This window comes from Daktulosphaira vitifoliae, unplaced genomic scaffold (assembly GCF_025091365.1).
Source record: "Daktulosphaira vitifoliae isolate Bord-2020 unplaced genomic scaffold, ASM2509136v1 Scaffold_1, whole genome shotgun sequence".
NCBI lineage: Eukaryota > Metazoa > Arthropoda > Insecta > Hemiptera > Phylloxeridae > Daktulosphaira > Daktulosphaira vitifoliae.
In genome coordinates this window covers 41,031,004-41,052,574 of record NW_026099572.1, presented here as the reverse complement: position 1 = coordinate 41,052,574, position 21,571 = coordinate 41,031,004, and the positions used below count along the sequence as shown (strand labels likewise).

The following is a 21,571-nucleotide window of genomic DNA, read 5'->3' as shown; positions in this document are numbered from 1 at the left end:
ACAGTTTGAAATAAGTAACTAACAAATAACAGCATAAGCTTTATAAAATGATAAATTATATTTAAATTATTTTTTGTGTATTAAATTAATTTTAGCTATAAATGCGAATATATTTAATAGAAAAAAAAATAATAAAATGGATTGAAAGCCTTGCATTCTTCTTTACTATTTATAATTGACCTTCTTTGGTGTTTTAAGTATATTCTTTACAGTAGTTCAATGTTTTAACAAAATAGATTGTAATAGTTTAAAACTAAAAATAAATAGCTTCTAATAGTCGTAACTAAAAAATTACACCTAAAAATGTATATAACTTACCTTGTATATATCCAAATGACCACAGTAAGCATCAAATTTATTGTAGAGGCACTCTAGCATGTTGACTACCATAAAAGGAGTAGCTGTACTACAGATAGATGTGAAACCAACAATGTCACTGAATAACATTGTTACTTCGTCATGTGTTTTGGCTTCTATTGTCTCTCCTGCAATATAATCAAAGGATCAATATAATTACATTATCACAGCTAAGCACTAAATAGCCTAGTCAAAGTAATATGCATTTGTCATTTTGACTTAATAAAATTAAATACCATTGGGTTAAAGTGATGGCCACCAACATATCCTGTAATTCTATTAACACCATCGGTGTAAGAAGGTCTAATAGTAGGGTAGGTAGCAGGTGGTTTAGGATGAGACTAAGCATATTACAAATGCGCATAAAATTTATAAACGCGTGACCTAACTAAGCTATAGCAACAATAATTGAAACTGAGGATGACGGTGTACTTTTAGTGTCAACGGTTTAATTTGATACTTCGCTTGAGTGTACTTTATATAAATATACATTATATTATAATATCATAACGATTAGTTGCAAAATTTCGACCGTTTATTCGAAAACCCGCCAAGATGTAGTAACCAAATTCGGTATACGAGGGTATTTAAAAGGGGCGCACTTTACTGCTGCTTAAGTTTGTGGTCAAAGTTTCTTCATTCATAATCAGCTTGTTTTACAGATATTTGCTAGAAGGTAAATGGAAATCTCTTTACTTTAAAGTTTGTTTCAACAATAATTTCTAACATCAAAATTGAAGGGGATGGTGTTAAAAGTTTATTTACTTCCAATTCTTTTGTTGTTTAAGTCGCAAATTATTTATAACATAATTGGAGAATTTTTTTCAGTTCATTATGGAGAAATCCATTGCTAGTTTAAAAAAATTTATGTCAGTAGAAATGGCTAAGTTTAAGTTTCAGTATTTCATATATTTTAATAATGATTTTTTTGTTGTTCTTAAGAAATTTCGGTTTTGATTCGTGAAGACACAATGTTAAAATTAACTAAATATAAATAACATTTTTTATACTCAAATGTATATGGTATATTAATTAATAAAATAAAAACATAGAACTTAAAGTTAGTAATTCAATAGTTTCAAAAAATATATGTATTTATATAATATATAGGGTGATTTTTTTATCATAATCCACTCATCTACTTACAGAGTAATAATAATTTAAGCATTTTTTTTTTTTTGGTTATTTTTAGTTACACATTATTCTTGAATTATTAATTATGTAATACTTTTTAAGTTTATCCCTTATGCCTGGTAAGAGTGTCAACTTTATTTTTTTAAATGGGAACACATATTTTGAATTTAATAAAATGTTTTAGTTTTTAATTTAATAGTAAATGGCATTTGAATTTTTAGTATAACTTTATTTGTTTATTAGATATGAGCACTTAAAGTTTCAAATTTTTGAGTTAATATACATGTATAATACACATGAGATTACAAATGCAGGTAGCTAATTGGTTTTTTATGACATCGATATTAGCAGGTACACAGCATTGTTATTATCAATGGTAGTAATGCACATTGTTGTGAGTTTATAAATACACTAACTGACAATACAGAAAATATATCTATTGATAGTCATAATTGATAATAAACAATCCGTGACTGTGACAGCAATGTCATATAAATCCAATTAGCTACCTGTATTTGTAATCCCTTGTGTATTATACCTATATATTAACTCAAAAATTTGAAACTTTAAATGTTTATATCTAATAAACAAATTAAGTTTCATTAAAATTTCAAATGCCATTTACTATTGAATTAAAAACTCAAACATTTTATTAAATTAAAAATATGTGTTACCATTTAAAAAAACAAAGTTGACACCCTTACCAGGCATAAGGGATGAGCTTAAAAAGTATTACATAGTTAATAATTCAAGAATAATGTATAACTAAAGATAATAATAAAACAAATTGTTTAAATTATTATTATTCTGTAAGTAATTGAGTGGGTTATGATAAAAAAATCACCTGTATATATATATTAAAATTAAGTTGAAGAAAATTGTCTGTGGCTATTTTATAAAAGCTGATATGTTAATTTCAGCAATTTTTTGAGGGCGAGAACATTTAAAATTTTTAGATGGCAATATTTTAAATGAGCATTTTTGAAGTATAAAAAATATATTTCATCGATAAAAATTTTTACTTTTAGGTTTTATAGAAATTCAGAAAATATGTTTATAAAGATTGTGATATTAAAGTGAAATACAAAATAATTGCATAAATAAAAGAATGTTTGTAATAACCTTCAACATTTATATTATTAAAAACAGAAAGTAATGTATCTAAACATTGGACTTCTAACGTCCCAGTTGTAATAGAGTTAGTAGTTGTTTTTATTCACGTCTATATAGAATCCCAAGTGATTTCGAGAGGTTACTAAGTAATAAATATGCAGAGTGTGCCTCCCAAGACATTTGGTTAAACTGATGTTTCTCCGTTTGTTTTCCCAGGATTATTATATTAATAAGCAAAATAATAATTCTATTCATTTTAATATCATCTATACTCTATGTTTTATTTTTTTAGTATGCATCTGTACAAATATCGAGTAATTCACAAACCCCATTTTAAACAAATTAATTGTTTAATAATAGTAAAATTTGCATGAATTTTAAGGAAACATGGAGAATGATACGTATTTAAGAAAAATGAATACTTCAAGCCGTTATTTATTTGTATAATCTCTTAACCAAATTTTTTTTTATTATTAACTTTTTGACGATAATTTGTAAAATGTAATGATTTTTAGTATTTTTTTGAAAAAAGAAATTATGCATTTTCATAATTAATAATTATGCGGGACAATGATGCGGGATATGACAGCGATCTTTTTAATTTAGAATCTTAACAAGCTATTTTTAATTCATTTATTTGATGAAACGTATTATAGTAGGAACGTTCAGAGGAACAAAGTACTTTAACCCTACTATCCACCCCTTTTTGATTTTTAAAAATTACCTGAAGCCATTCAACCCAGGATAAAGGAAAATTACTAATTATTCCTTAAAAATTTTACTTTTATTATAATTTTTAAAAAATTTTTCACATTTTTCAATTTTATTGAGAAGCTTTTTTTTTTTATAATTTATGAAAATCCATGTTTAATATGTGTGATTCTCCCAAAGCAAATATGAAACATTATTCCAAATTACTTCTTTTGAAAAAATAGTTTTCTATGAATTTTACAGTTTACTATGCTAGTTAAATATTTATTTGAATTAAGGATAAAAAAATTATTTATAAATATACGTTAAAAATATTACTGTTAGTTAAAATATTTTTGAAAAGCTTTTAGTTTTATATAATTCACTGCCGTTTTATACTTTTTTGGTCGTTAACATTGACATAATGATAATACTGTTATTCAGTTTTGTACATACAATAAAGAGAACCAGAGTACTATCTTATTGTAGCTTCGATGCGAAATCGAGAAGGTCTTAATTTTACCATTTTGTTTTTTGTGTCTGTCAAAACTTTTTCTCATCTCTCACTGGATCGATTTTTGTCAATGATACGTCAAAATTCACAAATTGTCTGTAGTTAAAAACATTACCCTCAAAAATTAAACATTTTCCCCTCATTTCCCGTAAATGGTGGAAACCTCCCCAAAAATTACGATTTTTAAAATCAGTAAATTTCGACATTATTTTAAAATTTTTTTTTTGTTAAATTGCCATAACCTATTAAAAAATAAACGAATCAAAATATTTTGTTTTTATATTGAAACCTTAAGTAATTCCCTTTTATTTTATATTATATTTTATAAAATTATATATAATATTTTTGAAAATCTGACCCTTTATGAGCAGGCACAGAGGGGATTCAAAATGGCAACTTTTTCAATTTAACTTTTGAAAATTTTCCGGGAATACTACGTCTTTTAAATATATATTAAAATAAATCTTATTCTATGTACTTATTTTCTATGAGCAAATGGCAGTCGAAGTAAAACAAAAATATAGGAATTAATTTTGCTTTTGTAATAATCTACCATTTCTTATAATTAAATACTATCTACATATGTACGTCGAAGTGTTTCTTATGATAGTGATTTTAATTACTGTCAGATATCATCTATACTTGTCCCAACTATGTCACATCCACACTTTGCTACAGTTTTTTTTAACATCTAAGCTAAAAATCATTAGTTTCTAGCTTAGAAAAACAATTACCCCGCATTTCTCTACAACTATTTATATCAAAATATTTAATAATAATTTAAAATTCAATAAATAATTAAAAGATGTATATCTTGTTAAAAAATTAATCAATCATTTGTTCATTTTATATTCAAACATTAATCAACTAAAGTGAAAATTAAATAGTGTTTACTATTAGGGTTACCCTGATTTGTATAAAACAATCATAGTTTAAAATCAAATATAAAAATTCTATGAAACAATTTGATAATCTATAGAGTAATTATTCATTATGAATTATTAATTTTAATGGTTAATTAAAATAGGGTAATTAAACATTTGTAAAGGGACCGGAAACTCCGGATAATAAAATAAATAATTGGTTGGTCGACGATTGTAGTAAGGACTTAAAAGTTTTAAATATCTATGTTCATTCAAAACATTTGCCTGTAAAGTTAATTTATGTAGAAATACAAAGGGAATGGTTTTTTATAATTACTTTCATTCCAAAATCGGTAAACTAATATTTTAATGTGACACTGTTGATTTGAAATGCTATGTTTCTTAATACAGTCAATTTAATTTAAATAATTATATTACTCCTTTGAGTGAACTAATTTAGAAAATTTATTTACTATGCTAATTTGTACTAAGGTACAATTGTGGTTCTTTTACTTTACTCCTTCCATCAGTAAACAAAAAGAAAATATTTATTAGAATTATACAGTGCAATGGACTAAACCTTAAATTTAAACAAATGACATTTTATGGCCATAAATTGATCAATGAAAATCCATTTATAAACGAATAGTATCATAATTGAAAGGGAACGATGAGACAATACACCGAAACGGAATCTAAATGGACGAGTTTTTGTAATTTAGAAGATGTATTATGTATGTTAACTTTCGTTTTTTGTTAGGATCTAGGGTATACCTTTTTCACCCTTGAGAATCTATGAGTATGAAGACAAATGATATAAAATAACGATTCTATACTTTCCTAGTGATATTTTGTTTTTGTATACGGCGAAGTTTTATAAAAATTACTGGTATGTATTGTAAGATGAAAAAAGTTATTAAATTATAACACATTTCCTCTAGCCAAATGTTTGTTTTTTTCAACTTATTAAAAAAATATCAACAATGCTTTTTAAAAAAGAAAGATACATTTTTTCCTAAAGAAAAATAATCAATTTTTTGCATAAAAAAATTAAAACTTATGTATAATACTTATTGAGTGTATATTTTCAGTATAAAATAGAGTAAAATACAAAGGTTTTTGATGAAAATGATACTAGTGTTATCAAGTATGTACCTACGGAACGAAAAGCATTAAAAGCATTTTTACTCGCTAGTATAGTAAACATACCTAAATGTCATAAATCGCCTTAAATTTAACGGATATTATTTCTGTGAAATGATCTATTGCTTTAAACATTTTACAATATCGCTTACCTACTAGGCATGTTGACCACGTATAAAGATTTATGTTGTGTTATTTAATATATTTTGATGCTATATCTCATTTATGATGACTAAATTACTAGAGAGAAATTATTAAAGAGAACCTTCTATTAAATTTCATAGACTTAATCTTTTAATAAAGAGTTGTTGTTATTAATATTTAGAGCATTCGATAACAATGCCTGTATAAAATAAGGATATAGTGAATTTTTTTACCATAAAGATATAGATAAATGAAAAATATATATTAGTAGTTTTTAGAATACTTCAATACACTATTTCAAACTTATATTAAGCAGTAGAAGTTTTTTAAAAGTTTAAATAACATATTTTATTAAATAATACTACATATTTACTTACAACAACCCTGAAAGAATAATGATTTTGTTGAAAAATTTTTTTTAAATGATTCTTTAACCAAATTTTCGTTATATTCGAGTATATTATAATTAACAAGATGCACTATAAAATAGCAGGTATTTTTATAATTATACAGCCTTTTTTTATATTTATATAATTCTGACTTATTAAAGTATTTATAAAATTTGGAGTTAGATACGTACCCAAATAAAAATATACTGTTGGATAATTTATGTCGAAATATACAGTAAGGTCATAATTTTATCTTAATAATTTTTTTAACAAATAAATATTATTTTCATATTTTATATGCTATTCAAATTTATCATTATATGTTTTCTTACTATTTGACTGCTAAAAACATTTATTAGATTTATATAACTAATAGATTTATTCTAACTTAATAAAAAATATATATTTTTTACTTATTTATTAATACATTGAAATATAACAGTTATATTTTTACTATTAGTCACCAAGGGTGAGCAAGTTATTGATTTTTTTAACTCTTTAAAATTAAGTTAAATTTAAAAAAGTTGACGAGTTAAAGTTCAATTAATCTGGTATTTTTTAAAATAAATTAAGTTAAAATTAACCTAACGTAAAATTTAAACATCTCTGTTAAGCTAAAAATTTTAACTTATTAACTCGTTTATGCCCAGTGTTGTTATTTACTATCTAATAAATATTTTTTTAGTTCATTGTTGATTATTTATATATATATATATATATATATTTATTATAGTTATTAAAAGCGAGTATTTTTAGTTATTTTAGTTTTTGCGTTTAAATTAGTATCGAATATACCTAACGTGCTTTGTCACATTATAGTTTACATATAAAACATGCTGTATTGGCTATTAGCCAAAGAGTATGGCATGGCGTTATACGTGTAATCATCTTAATTACTTTTTCCATTGTGAAAATCCTATAAAAAAGTACTACGCACATAGTCACATAGACATCAGAGTTTATAAGAACTCAACAGTACTATAATTTTCATGTACGACTTGGTGAATTCGACTTACTAAAATATACGTAAAATTATATAAGGTTTACTTTCAAATTTTGTTAAAGAATTAACCGTTAAGACTCTTTATAGTTTATATTAATATAGATAGGTTGTAGCGCGATGTATTTTATGAAACTTAATTTAAACAAAGGGAAACGTTATAATGTAATATGAAACAATGTATAATACAATACATTTTATAGTTATTATTGATAAAAGATATTTTAATAGTATAAGGCAACGTTATAAACCTTAAATACTATTTTTGATGAGTTAAATATATTGTTAAAAATATGAAAGAACTTTATAATCTCACGAATTTATAGTATGGTGTTTACATAAAAAGTATTGATTAAATGCACTGAAAATCTGTTAAGTTTTTAACTATTTACATTACTTATTTAAAGCGATATTTATTAGCGAATAAGGTAGGAATGACGTGATATAAAAAACCATCAAGTTAATAATTAATATCACCCTTGTTAAGGCTAAATGATTAAGATAATGAAAAAAAATAGTTTTGTTCGTAGCTTAAGTATCAACTTAAATATTCATTGTAAGTAACTTACAGTATTAAATTAAAGGTTAATATTGCTTCTAAATATATTTTAAAAAATTAAAGTAGAATATTGGATAATTAATTTTCATTTTGAAAAAAAGGCTGTTTGAATATTATTTAATCTACTAAACATAATACTATTTTTATAATGTAATATATATTTCATTTAGGGTAAAAAAGTAAGTTTCAAATCAAAATATGTTTTACTTTCAAAAATTTTATTTTATTCAAGTACTTAGCTAACAATATTTTTGTATTTATCAACTATAAAAATAGTATTACTTTTTTTTATTAATGTTGTATCAAAATTGAGCTATCAGAATAAATTTAGGTCATTCTTAGAATACAGATTTTTAAAATTAGTATTTAAATTACAAATCCTTGTTGTCGTATCAACAGTTCGACAGTTTGAAAACTCAAAAAATTAGTTTTGTTTTTAGTTCTTCCAGTGTTGTATAAAACACAAGTCATGACATGGATATATTGACAATAAATAACAAACTCAGAGAAACTTAAAAGAATCTAGTTTTAGTGTAATACTATTTTGTGTAAGATCCCAATATTCCTCCTTTAGCGGATGTATCTTAAATGTTCATTCTCGTAAAAACTGTGATATCCTGAAGTATCTATTCATCCTTGGGGATAATACGAAGTGTAGTATTTAACCCGCGTATAGTCTATCGTGGCGTTAAGAGCCATTTCCGTTTGATTTGGCAAAAAGGTTAGGTATAAAGTGTGATAAAAATAGCCTATGTTTATTTTCATAATGCAACTGGCAACTTACCCAGCCAAAGCCGTTTAGCAATGTTAGGAGGAAAGATCATGTGTAGGAGACTGACGTTTTTTTCCCTCTCCTTCCCTACGGCCAAGTTAGCTTCCTCTATTGAACTTTTTAACTTGTCCATTCTTCTACGAAGTCCATCCTAGAAGTAAACAAAAAACGCATTCAAATTTATTTTGGTAAACGTTGAGTTTTTAAATATTTATTATTCTACATCTTAAAATATTTTTTCAGATTATTTATATAATTAAAATAAATGAAAGAATTTCAGTCAGCATCATTAACCGTCCATTTTATTTTTAAAAAGAGAAGTAAAAACGCAATCTATTTGTGTCATGGATATTTTTTATAAATATTTTCGTATTAATCAATCTTGACGTTTGTGTTATTTCATCAAAAACAAACAAATGTAAAAAGTTATAAGTTAATGTTACAACCTTTACCCTTTTGATAAATTTATGGTCATTCAATTTAATAATGTAAACTGAGATAACTGAAATATATATAATTTCCACTACCTTTTATTAATATTTCAATCATTAATACAAAACTCAACACATTAAAATGCTTAGGGACATAACTAGAAAACTTTTGTGGGATTGAGGGAGTCGTAATTAATGAAAACTCAATAGTTCTCTTACATCAATAAATATTTTTGTAAAACATTAATTATAATTTTTAAAATTTTTAGAAGTTTTTCGCCACTTGTACTTTTATATAAGACTTCTTAAATATTCGTCAATAATAATTATAACAAAAAAATCTATTTCACGTACTAAGTACTAAAATTATTTTTGACTTATATTTATAAGTATTTAATTTATAAATATAAATTTATCGCAAATACATTAAAAATGCATTATATTGGATGTTTTGCACCGTTCATTTTCTTCCATTGACAGGCTTACAAAGTAATAGTTTACTTTTGTAATAATCTACTTTAGTTACTTTAAATAAGACTGAACGATGAGAATTATTTCAAAATTATCTGATACATTTACTTAAATAAATTTATGTTCTATGTGGATATTTATACTTGTACTTTTAATTTTTAAATTGTATAGTTTTGAAAAACACTTAAAATAATCGTGGTAATCTAGAATATTATCCTTAAAGTAAAATAAAAATATATATACTGGGAAATTATTTACTTTCAAAATTCTTTGTTGTATGGTAAATATTAACAGTTCTACTTTAGTAATGACAACAGTTTTTAAATGGTGATTTTTTATAATTCCTATTTAAATGAGTCTGAGTAGATAAATTTAATTTATTTAAAATAGGCAATCTAAAAGATTGTAAATAGTCTTACTGATTGGAAGTTCAGTTATAAAAATTTCTTTATTTTATGTTACAATACTTTATCTGATCAGATTTCGTATTGTGCAGTGTGTGTATTGACAATTTTATTTATTGTGTCCTATTAATAAAAGAAAGGAAAAGTCATGATTTCATGACCAGTCACAAAACCAAGCTGTATACCTTACTGAGAACGTGTCGATTATTTAGTTTTTTTTAAAGCAAAAGACAAATTGATCATCGTGATACTATCCACGTAGGTTAATAACCAAGAGTCAGTTTTTGTAGCCTTCAGGTCGGCGAATGTGATTCAAAAGTTTTTAAAGGAGTGTTCTCAAAAAACAAAGTTTTAATAAAATAGAAAGTTTGAGCGTTTGGATGAGTTTTTAGTATCTAGATAATACAGTATAGAGTTTACAGTTATATTTTTTTGTTTCTATAGTTAAAGAAAAAAGGCGGAAATAACTTTTTTAGTTCCTCGAAACGGTACTTTGTTTCGTATTGCACTTAATTTTTTATTTATTAAAGGGAATGTTACACAGTTTAATGTCAATCTAGTTTATACAGAAAAACTACAAAAAATGCATGTTGTTTCTGAGTGTCAGTAAACATTATGATTTTATTATGAAATATATTGATAATAGTACAATGATATTACAAATGACTGAAAATTTTGCAATATTCATATACTATACAATATTTATACGTGGTAATTTACTTACCAGGGATGAGTATTTCTAAAATGTATTATCATTTTTCGAAATTTTATGCGGGCCGTAATTTTTATCAAGAAAGAGATTTTTCCAATGAAAAAAACTGTCAAAAATTGTACTGTCGTTAAAAAATATATCAGTCTTAATTAACTATAAGAAAATAGAATTTTTTCCTAATAAAGCTTTATTAAATAATAGAAATATTTAATTAGAAGTATAAATTTAAATTTAAATTAAAGTTTATTACACTCTTTATTATTTAATATAATTTTTTATTTAGGAAATAGATTTTTTTGAACTTCAAAAATTATTATTTATAGTTGTTATTGAGGGGAGCAAGAACTGTCAATGCTCTTAGAAATGTAGGTCCATTGTGTGCAATAGATTATTATTTATAAATAATAATCTATAAACAGGGTTATTTACTTATGATCCACTAAATTTATCGAAGAATAAAAATAATTTTTGTAATTTTTTATTTGTTTCTTTTAGTTTAATGTTTTTTTAAATATTACGCTCATTAAGTTTATTATAGTATCATTATACCTTATAAGGGTGACAACTTTAATTTTTTAAATGTAACATGCCTAATTAACTCGATAGGTAATATAATTAAGAAAATAACTTGTCGATAAAAACTTTTGAACTTGTATTTCAGAAGTTTTTGACATATTTATATGTAGATGAGAGGATGAGTACGGNCTCATTAAGTTTATTATAGTATCATTATACCTTATAAGGGTGACAACTTTAATTTTTTAAATGTAACATGCCTAATTAACTCTATAGGTAATATAATTAAGAAAATAACTTGTCGATAAAAACTTTTGAACCTGTATTTCAGAAGTTTTTGACATATTTATATGTAGATGAGAGGATGAGTACGGCTGGTAAATGTTTAGCTATAAAAAAACAGCACCCATTCTTCACCTCCAGTTAATACTTTAAGTTTTTAATAAATTCCAAAATACTGGTTCAAAAATTGTTATCGATTAGCCATTTTCTTGATTAGAACATTATCCATTAAATATTTTAGTTAATTGGGGTGTTGGTATTGAAGGAATTGATGTTGACACCATTAAAAAGTATAACTGATGAACATAAAAAAGAGTGAAAAATTGAGAGAAACATTAAACTAAAAGAAACAAATAAAAAAATTATTAATATTATTTTTATTCTTCGATTAATTTTAAATGGTTTGTGATAAGCGAATCACTCAGTATAATGATAGATACATAATAATCTAACAACTGGTTAGATTATTATGTATCTATATTATTATGGGTTGTAAAAAAAAAAATCATTGTTAAATGATAATTTAAATTAGCTAGCTCTTGAAGAAAGTCCAAAGCAAAATCAATAATAATCCACTTATTAATGATGTGCTATCTTAACCGATTTAATAACATGATACTAATGTATAATTAAAATTTTCCAAAAGCAAATATTCAACAAGTGTTAATTATCTCACTTATTTTTTCACTGTTTTTCGTAGAGCTTATGTAGTCATCATTTCGTTTAAATATGATACTTCACTAAAAACTTAATGAAAAGACCGTATGCAATAATGAAAATGTTAATTATTTTATTTAGTCAGTGTGATTAAATCTTTAAAATTATACTAGATAAAAATTTGCTCATTAGCAATGAAAATAAAAATAATCTTTTTGTCTCAAAGGTAATTAAAATTTTTTCACACAGAAATGTTCTTTTTTTTGGTACATTATAAGAAATGATCTAATAATTTTCATACGCGAGTGTGATATTTTTATTATACATGTTAACTTTACACACAACAAGTATAATTTTATCATAAAGTATTGAAAATTCATACACGAACATAAAATTTTTATTACTATTTATCAAAGTTTTCTTTTACATTGCATGCATTAAAAATGTCCATTACATGTATGTAAAAAATGTTTAAGTGATCTAAAATCTTAGGTTATTAAATAATTACATCTTTTTGACTATTTTTTATATGAATAAATGTATTTATTAGATACGTTTTTATATTATAATATTTTCATAGATATTATTATTACAAAAAAAAAAAAAAATCATTACCATAACTTGTGCTACATGTATACCCTTAAAAAAATGTATGAATTTTTGTACACTTAAAATAGCGTCCACCCAACTTTTTAACAAATCCACATACTTATCTTAAGGCAAATTTTTAGAAAATCGTGGCATAACTTATTTAACAAAAATCATTTTCCAATAATAAAAGTAACAAAAAGATAATTGTAGAGCTATGTATTGATAGCTATAAAAAATAAATAATAAAAAAACGCGAACCTTAATGTTTTTAGAAATGGCTATTAGATATTTTTATTAAAATAATTTTGATTAATCGTAAGTTTTTTTTATTGAGTATAGCTCATAATTCTATAAATTAATTTCATAAATAAGTTGTAAGCATTACATAAAAATGCACTCACTGTTTATTATTTTCGACTAAAGTAGTTTTAATCATCATACTTTTTACTTTCATTTATACAATAGAATTTCAAATAATTAATTATAAAAGGTCGGTTAGTTTAAATTTACTCTCACAAGAAAATGTTTTTGCTTTTCCCATCATCAACAATGCACAGTGAATTTAGGCGAGGTCTTCAACAATAAAGGTCGTTACACTACACCAAATTTATAAAAATAAAAAAAGTGTTTTATTCGGAGTATTTTATGTTTAATGTTTATTTCTTGTTATGTTACTACGATGATGACATTTTTCTTTTCTCTTGGTATGACAGTTAAACATTGTTCAAATTCAAAATGTTGTGTTTCATCATCAAAATTTCCTTTTTTTGTTAAGTTGAATTTGACATGCTNCAAAATTTCCTTTTTTTGTTAAGTTGAATTTGAATTCTGTTTCAAACTCAAAAAATTATTTTCGTCAAAATATTAAACTATATATAGTTGTTGGAGATTGCAGATTATAAATTAAATCCTATTGTAGTGTAAAAAATTACCAATATGCTTTAAAAATAACTTTCTATATTTGAGTTTAAGAAATATCATAAAAATAAGAAGTGTTACACTTATAAATGAGGCTAAGTTATATGAGACACTTTACTTTGATAGATCTACACTTATTAACGTTCTCTTTTAAATTGTATAGGTATTATTTATCATTAGGAAGTAATGAAAATGACGATGGGCTAGTGCGTTGAAAATTAATGTGCTTGTGCCCTTTTGACTGTTCGCATTGCTCTTTTAGACAATACAAACGAGTGCCTACATTAAAGAGGTACAAAAATATCTCTAGAAAAACTATCGAATCAATTTCTGTTGCTAAACGTGAGTTGGTGAAATAGTTCTTCCAATGTTACAAATACTTAAATAAGCTACATTTTATTCTAGTTCTGAACCTTTTTTTTTATCGCAATTCTTAACGAATATTTGATTGTATACTGACCAAGTCTTTATATAATCGAGAATGTATTTCAAACGTTATTTGAAAAAAATAAATGAATAAATGGTGGGTGTTCTAGTTATTTTCATACTAAATAACACATGAAATAATATTATTTGCATGCATTAGTTAATTGGCTTGATGATTTTATTTATAAATTTAAGTAAAATAACTTAAATCGTATAATTTTCATCAATTTTTTACTTTTTTAAAACAAAAAATATTTCTTTAGTATCAAAATAATTAAAAGAAATTTAATTTATGTAATTTTACATCAATTTTAAGCTCTTAAATTTAAAAAATTAAAAAAAAATTTCTGACTATTGTTCTGCTATTTAAAATTGGCTATTGAGGTAAAAATATCGTAATTAAAAAAAAAAATTTTTTTTTAAATAAACGAATAATTTAACAAGCATTTCTATGAGTATATTTAGGAGAAATTTCACAATACACAGAAATTATAAAACTATATACAAATTATAGTAAAATTTAACAAATTCGCATCAATGCATATTTTATGATAGAGATTTTAGTCACTGTCAAACATCATCTATACTAGTCCCAACTATGCTACGCTCCACTTTGCTGGGTTGCAATTTTTTTCGTAAGAAAGCTATGGTAATAAAAAAGTATATACTTTTTCGGTAATATAAAGAATGTCAGTAGAATCCAACCATAATGGTTATTTGAAGTTCTGAATGCGAATGTGATTGTAAAGTATGATTTTTTGGTTTCAAATACGTATATACTGAAATATTCGGTATAAAAAAGATGCAAAATGAGCTGAGTGCGTTTGAAAGCTGTGATGTCTACCTGTAATTTCTCAATTTATTTTCACTTTTATTATATGCTTGTATTGTAAGTGTATTATCTTTTTCATACCCTAATATTATTCCATGTATTTCAAACAAAGAAATACAATAACATTAAATTTTTATTAATATCTTATAACTTACTAAAAATATTCTAAAAAAATAATTTTGTTGTTTATAACATACATATTTCTTTACATTGTTGATAGATTAAAATATTTTAATATAAAATGATTTAACAATTCTTGAGTTAAATAGGGATTCATCTATTTCACAACAAAACATTAGGAAGTTTGTTATTTTGTTTATTTAAATTAATAAAAAAGGAACTATACAAAATTTAAGAACAATTTAATTAAAGTTTCATGTTACCACAAGATTTCAAAATACGAATTTAACTTTTTTTATGTAAAGTTAATAAAAATCCTAAATTTAATAAAAAAAATTTCGGTTTTTCATCAATACATTTTTTTAAGTTATTATGTATAAATAAAAAAATTAAGAATCCATTGATATGCATAAAATTAAGAAGCCATAAAAATGAAAAATTGAATAAATAAGAAGCCATAGAAATGCATAAAAATTAAGAAGCCATAAAAATGAAAAATTGAATAAATAAGAAGCCATAGAAATGAAAAGTTAAATAAATAAGAAGCCATAGAAATGCATAACAATTAAAAAACTATAGAAGTAAATTAAATATATAAATAGGACGTCATAAAAATAAAGGAGTTATAGAAATGATAAAATACTAAGAACACAATAGAAATTCATAAATATTTGGAAACCTTAGTAACGCATTAACAAAGGCATTTAGAAGCCAATTATATATAAATTAATAAATTCGGAAGTAGTGATATATAAAATTATACTATTGTATAGGATGTTAAAATAACTTTATTAATCTGAACGGTTTTATCAAAAATATTGAGTGTTATTATAAAATAGCTGGCATCCAAATTATAAGTTGATTAAGAATATAACAGTATTTTATCTAACAAAATAAAAAGTTCAAATTTTTGTTAAGTTTTCTTATTTGATATTAAAGTAATTACATACAAATTGGATAAAGCAAAATAGGTGTTTTCAGGATATTTTGTGGTTTGTGGGAAATGTCATTAAATTTTCATGGATGAATAAATGTTTTCAGATATAAAGTTCGTACATGAGAAATCATAGTGTATTGTAAAACGTTTTCATATACTATAAAATACCATGTATTAAATATTAAAATATACGTTTTTATACGAAGAAGGAATACATCAATGTTTGCATTTTGTGAATAAGTTATTGTACATTTTTTATACCCAACAAATATTTTAATATATTATCATATACTGTGTTTAGCGTTGATGATTGTCATATAGTTTTCAAAATAATATACTCGATTTTTTATTATTTTTTGTGGCTTATTTATTTAAATATTTAAATATATTTTTAGATGTACATACTATTAGCCACAAGGGACCTATTATATTCTTGTTTTTATCAAAATAAATTAATGCTTTATTAAATTTCAAAAGAACTTTTACTAATTATTGAGTACTAATTTCTTCCAATAAAATTAGTACGTAACTTTTTAACTCAAGGCATTATTTTACATAAAAAATAGTACATTCATATAACTACATACAATTCGAACTGGTACAAGTTGTTTGATATATTACACTACCTTTTTAATGGCGTGGAAGATAAACATTTAAAATGTTTAAAAGTTTTGGTTAGTATATTTTTGAAATAACATTTATCATAAGTCTTGTTTTTAATGAGCTTCTTAACTTTAAGTGGCTCCGTGAGTCATGTTGTTGTAAAGAACTTTTTTTTAAGTTCCTAAAAATTTTAATTACCGAGAATCCTTGAAAAATCATTTAAGTTTATTTAAAATATAATTATTAAAATTATGGTTGTGTTTTGTTTAATTAGCACTCTATAAAATTAGTTTTTTTTAGTCTTATTATGCTAATGTATATGGATAGTGACTTTTAATAAATTCGTGAATATTCTCATCCGATTGTTTCATTATTTTAATATGAATGCTAAAAATAAATAATTAGAAAGAATTTCATATCACTAAAGAAGTATAATAATTTAACGTATAATTTTTTCAATGTATAATCATTAAACATATCAAAAAAAAAAAAATACAAAGGTTATTACTCAAATATTTAATGCTATCATCACTTGAATAGTACTTAAAATTTGTGTTGATACAATAGTTAACTTTACAATAGTTAATTTTGATATCAATTATTTCAAATAAAATACCGCAATTTAAAATAAGAGTTTCATTTATGTCATAAAATTAATACATTGTATGATTTTCTGTATGTGTATAAAACTAATTTGTTACTCGTGAACAATTTATATGTAAATATTAAGAATTGCTCTTTACTATTTTTATAAATATTTTTTTAGCTTATAAAGTATTCTGATGTGAATACAAATTTTTTTTTTTTATTTGTAAAATAATCAGGAGCGTGTTTAAAATTTACTTTAGAAAAAGTTGGCCTATTTTTTTTACTTAGGTATACATGCTTACCAAAGCATGGACATTTTGTTGGCTAAAAATATTTCACAAATTTTGCCTTTGAAAAATATTGATAGCATTCGTTCAAGGGAAGCGATTACCTTTCTCTAAAATAACGTTCTTGAAAATAGTCAGTTTCGGTTTTTGGAATTTGAGCAATTGTGGCTGGCTTGCCATAGAGACAAGCTATAATCGAGAAAAATATCATAATGACCTGGAGTTAGTCGTGACCTCACACAACAAAGCTTGTTTCTGACATTTGACTGCGATGCACTTAGAACGATAAATTATAAAAACAACTTTATATTGTTAGTAAACTCTATATCTCGTCGTTTTTTTTTTTTGGTTGGTCTGTTTTAAATTAATTGTATCAAATATTTGAAAGCAAGTCATAAAATGTTAATGATTATATTATTTTATTTGTGAAGATTTGAGTATAATTCTTAGAATAACAACTACTAAAAGTTTCGGGCTCAGATCTTGTATTAGTATATAAACTATTATATAGGTGTATCTATACATGCATATAACTGTAGAGTGTTCTATGTTAATTTTAAAAAGTGAAATCGAAAACTAAAATTTAATAAATTTCTTATATAATTGATAGTGTTAATAGTATTTCATTCTATAAAGACAATTTAAATTAATTTATTCTAATGTTTAATTGTATTTACTTAACTGTAATAATTGTATCTTTAAGGATGCGTATTTTTTCTAATTTGAATAAATCACAACGGATAGTTTAAATTTAATTAATCGATTTACCTTAGTTACTTTATTTATTTATAGTTCATACTTAATTATATTCTATGTTTTGAAAATTCATTACTAATGCTATTTTCTAATAGTCTTTCTTTATAATCTTCACTTTGATTATTGTTAAATTATACCCTTTAAGTTTATCTGGTTTATTGAATTATTAATAGCTGAAACTTATTTAAGAACCTGAGAAACGGTTATTCAAAGCTACATAATTAAGAATTAAAATTAGTGAAAGTTATTTGCTAATATTTTTTAATTTCCGTCCTTGTAGTAATTTGAACAATAAAAGTGACTACTATATTTTGAAAACTATTACAAGTAACACGTAGTCTAAATGTAATTTAACGAATCGTAGGTGTTTAGGATAAGGGTAGTCGAACCCAAGTAGTTGGGATTAAGGCGAAGAAAATGAAGGTAAAAAGAAGATAGGTGTTACAAAACTATTGAAAACTATAGAAATTAATTTTTTTTATAAAAATTATTTCATCTAAAAAAACAGTTTCTTTTTTAAATTATAAAAATTAAAATAACAAGAAGTAGTTTTTTTGTTTTTAGTTGTAAATTAATTATCATACAAATGTCACACTTTTTAACATACTTACTTGATTAATTTTGATTTTAGTACGAATAATTTAATGTGCAAGTCTAGAATTTGAAACTTTGTTAGATTTTTTTGACCTTATGATTATTTAATTATTATTTTTTTATCGCTTAAATTATTTAATACTCTTTGTTGAAAGTAAAAGATGGGTTGTATACAATATGGACTCATAAAATTTTAATGAAATAAAAGTTATTCATTTGAAAGAGATGACTCTGCGAAAAGAGAATATTTTCAGAACTATTTGCATTTGTATAAAATGAGGGGTTTTCATACTCAGTGATTTAAACGAAAAGGTTAAAACCCTTTTTTTTAAAGACAAGTTTATATTTGGAGCTAAAAGCAATGGTATAAAATATGCGTATAAGTGAAAAGAAAATTCAATTTTCAGTAAAAAATAAAAATTGTTGGTTACTATTGGACTATTTATAGCTGTACAGCTGAGTATAGCTAAGTACAATAATACATTTTTTAATAAAATCAATTTTTGTGTACGAGAATTAAGCACTTAATGTTATATTACAGTCATTGAGTTGTTTAAATTTATTTATCATAATTAACTTCATAAAAGATATTTTTATAGAATGATGTGTGAATACATTATTACAGATTTTGATAAACAAGTGTATCATGTTTGCCTATTTAATACGCCGTCTCATCGTAAATTCATTAAATAGCAATAAAACATTGTGAGAAGAATGTGTAAGAAGTATTCTAGAGAAAACGGTTAGTAGCCATTCATTGAGTTCTGAGTTGCAATTATAATCAATAATACATATATAATATAATTATACATAATGATAATAATGTATATGGTAATAAAAATCATTGTATAGGAAGTTTCTTTTCAAATGAAATTTATATTTTTGTATATAAACACAAATGAAATTTCAATTTAGTTATGTAATTTTGTAATGATTATTGACACTTTCACACATTAACACTAAAAAGTCAATTCATTGGTTAAAATATAACCATATGAAATATTGTCAATTTTGTTAAGAGTAATGTCTCTCGCGAGTACCTTAAGGTAAAACACATATTGTACGAAGGGCCGCTTTATAATTCATTGTATACTTTTTAGTTTTAACATTTTGAACATTAGTGAGTGGTTTTCTAAAAAAAAAAAATGTAACAAGCTACTGCCACGGGACCTATTTTGTACTTTGACCGTAATACATTAAATAAATGGTCGGACACCATTTGTTTTTTACATGTTTTCCTAATTTTATTTTGAAATCATTAAAACTAATGTTAAATGGTTTTTAATACAAATTTATTTTTCAAACTAAATTAAAATGGTAAATTTTAAACTTTGGTTGAAGTTTTTGTTTTTATAAACATTAAATGATATTGATAAAAAGTTTAATAGAATATTGGCTATTGAAAAACTTTGATTGACCTTTTTTATACATTACTTAATAAAAAGCGGACAAACGTCGACGGAAATTAAAATCTCTTTAGATGAAAAATTTGAAAAATGAAATGCAAATAAATGAATGTATCAAACCTGTGAAGGGGGAGTATTATTTTTTATGCTTCTAATAAAAAAAGAAAAATATAACCTTAGTATTATGTAAAAAACATATTTCATCACTGACGTATAACTTAAACATCTATAGATGTTTAAGTTATATAAGTGATATATATATATAAACCACCTAAATGGAAGCACACCAAGATGGTTTTATTAAAAAATATTACAAATACCATCGTGAATTTACATAAATGAACAATACTTTCGAACAAAGATCACGTTTTATAATGTTCAGTTAATAGTTTCTAAGAATTGAGGTCAAAGCAAATTAAGATTCAAGTTACATAGATACAATGAGTGTGTTTTTAATTTTTGATCATTAAGCTAAAGTATAACAAAAAATTTCAATTCAAATAAAAAAAAATTACATGTTTTCAACTAAATGAAACATTCAATCAATGTTCAGTATAAAATTAATATTGTTTTATCTGTACTTTTCAGATATTGTTTTAATGTCAAAAAAATAACATAATAAATAGAAGAAAAATAAAATGTAAATGATTTTTACATTTATCTCGTGATTGTTACAATATTATTTTTCCAAACCATAATCTGCTGGAAAACTTACAAAATGGTTCCAATATTGCTTAAGGAATACAAAATTGTTTTTTAAAAGTTATAAACATGAAATATGACATAAAACTTTAGGGTCCTATTATAATACAAATAACGCTAAAAAGCCAATTGAAACTTTTAAATCGATATTTAACTTTCACGGTTTTTTAGCTTATCAAATAAAGATATAATTAATTAAAGTAAAAGTGGTTTTATTTGCATGCTAAACTGTTTAAACAATGTAAAATATTTATCTGCGGTCTTTACAATATATTGTGTAAAATATGGATTTTTGAGTTATGGCTCTTATTGATATGAAACAAAAGTTGTATATACTTATGTACAGTTTTATTTATAGTCGGAGTCGCTGTTATACATTGTTTAGGCTATTTAAAATGGATTTTGGACCGTTGGATAAAAATGTGTATTCAATTAAAAATTATAGAAACATGTAACTGTAATAATGTAATATATTTATTCGGGTAACTTAAATTTAATTGATACTTCCACTTTAATTGTTTAATTATAAACATTTTTTCTCTCTCTTAACAAAACTTGCGGAATTTTTTTCAATGTTGTATTTTTATCGATAATGTTGAATTAAAAAAACATAAGACTACTTAATTATTTGCTTACGATGTTTGTTTCGTGTGATTTGTA

The 21,571-nt window shown here is 23.8% G+C and overlaps 1 protein-coding gene across 3 annotated transcripts in view; it reads right to left on the bottom strand.

Annotated features, from left to right (window-relative positions):
* Positions 1-21,571, bottom strand: part of LOC126903896 (head-specific guanylate cyclase) — a 98,558-nt gene that overhangs the window by 15,300 nt on the left and 61,687 nt on the right. For all 3 annotated transcript variants that reach the window (XM_050682470.1, XM_050682479.1, XM_050682487.1), the window contains 2 exons: positions 8,691-8,829; positions 319-485 (listed from right to left, as the gene is read on the bottom strand). In XM_050682470.1, the coding sequence (XP_050538427.1) occupies positions 319-485; positions 8,691-8,829 (306 nt within the window). The remainder of the gene's footprint in view (positions 1-318; positions 486-8,690; positions 8,830-21,571) is intronic.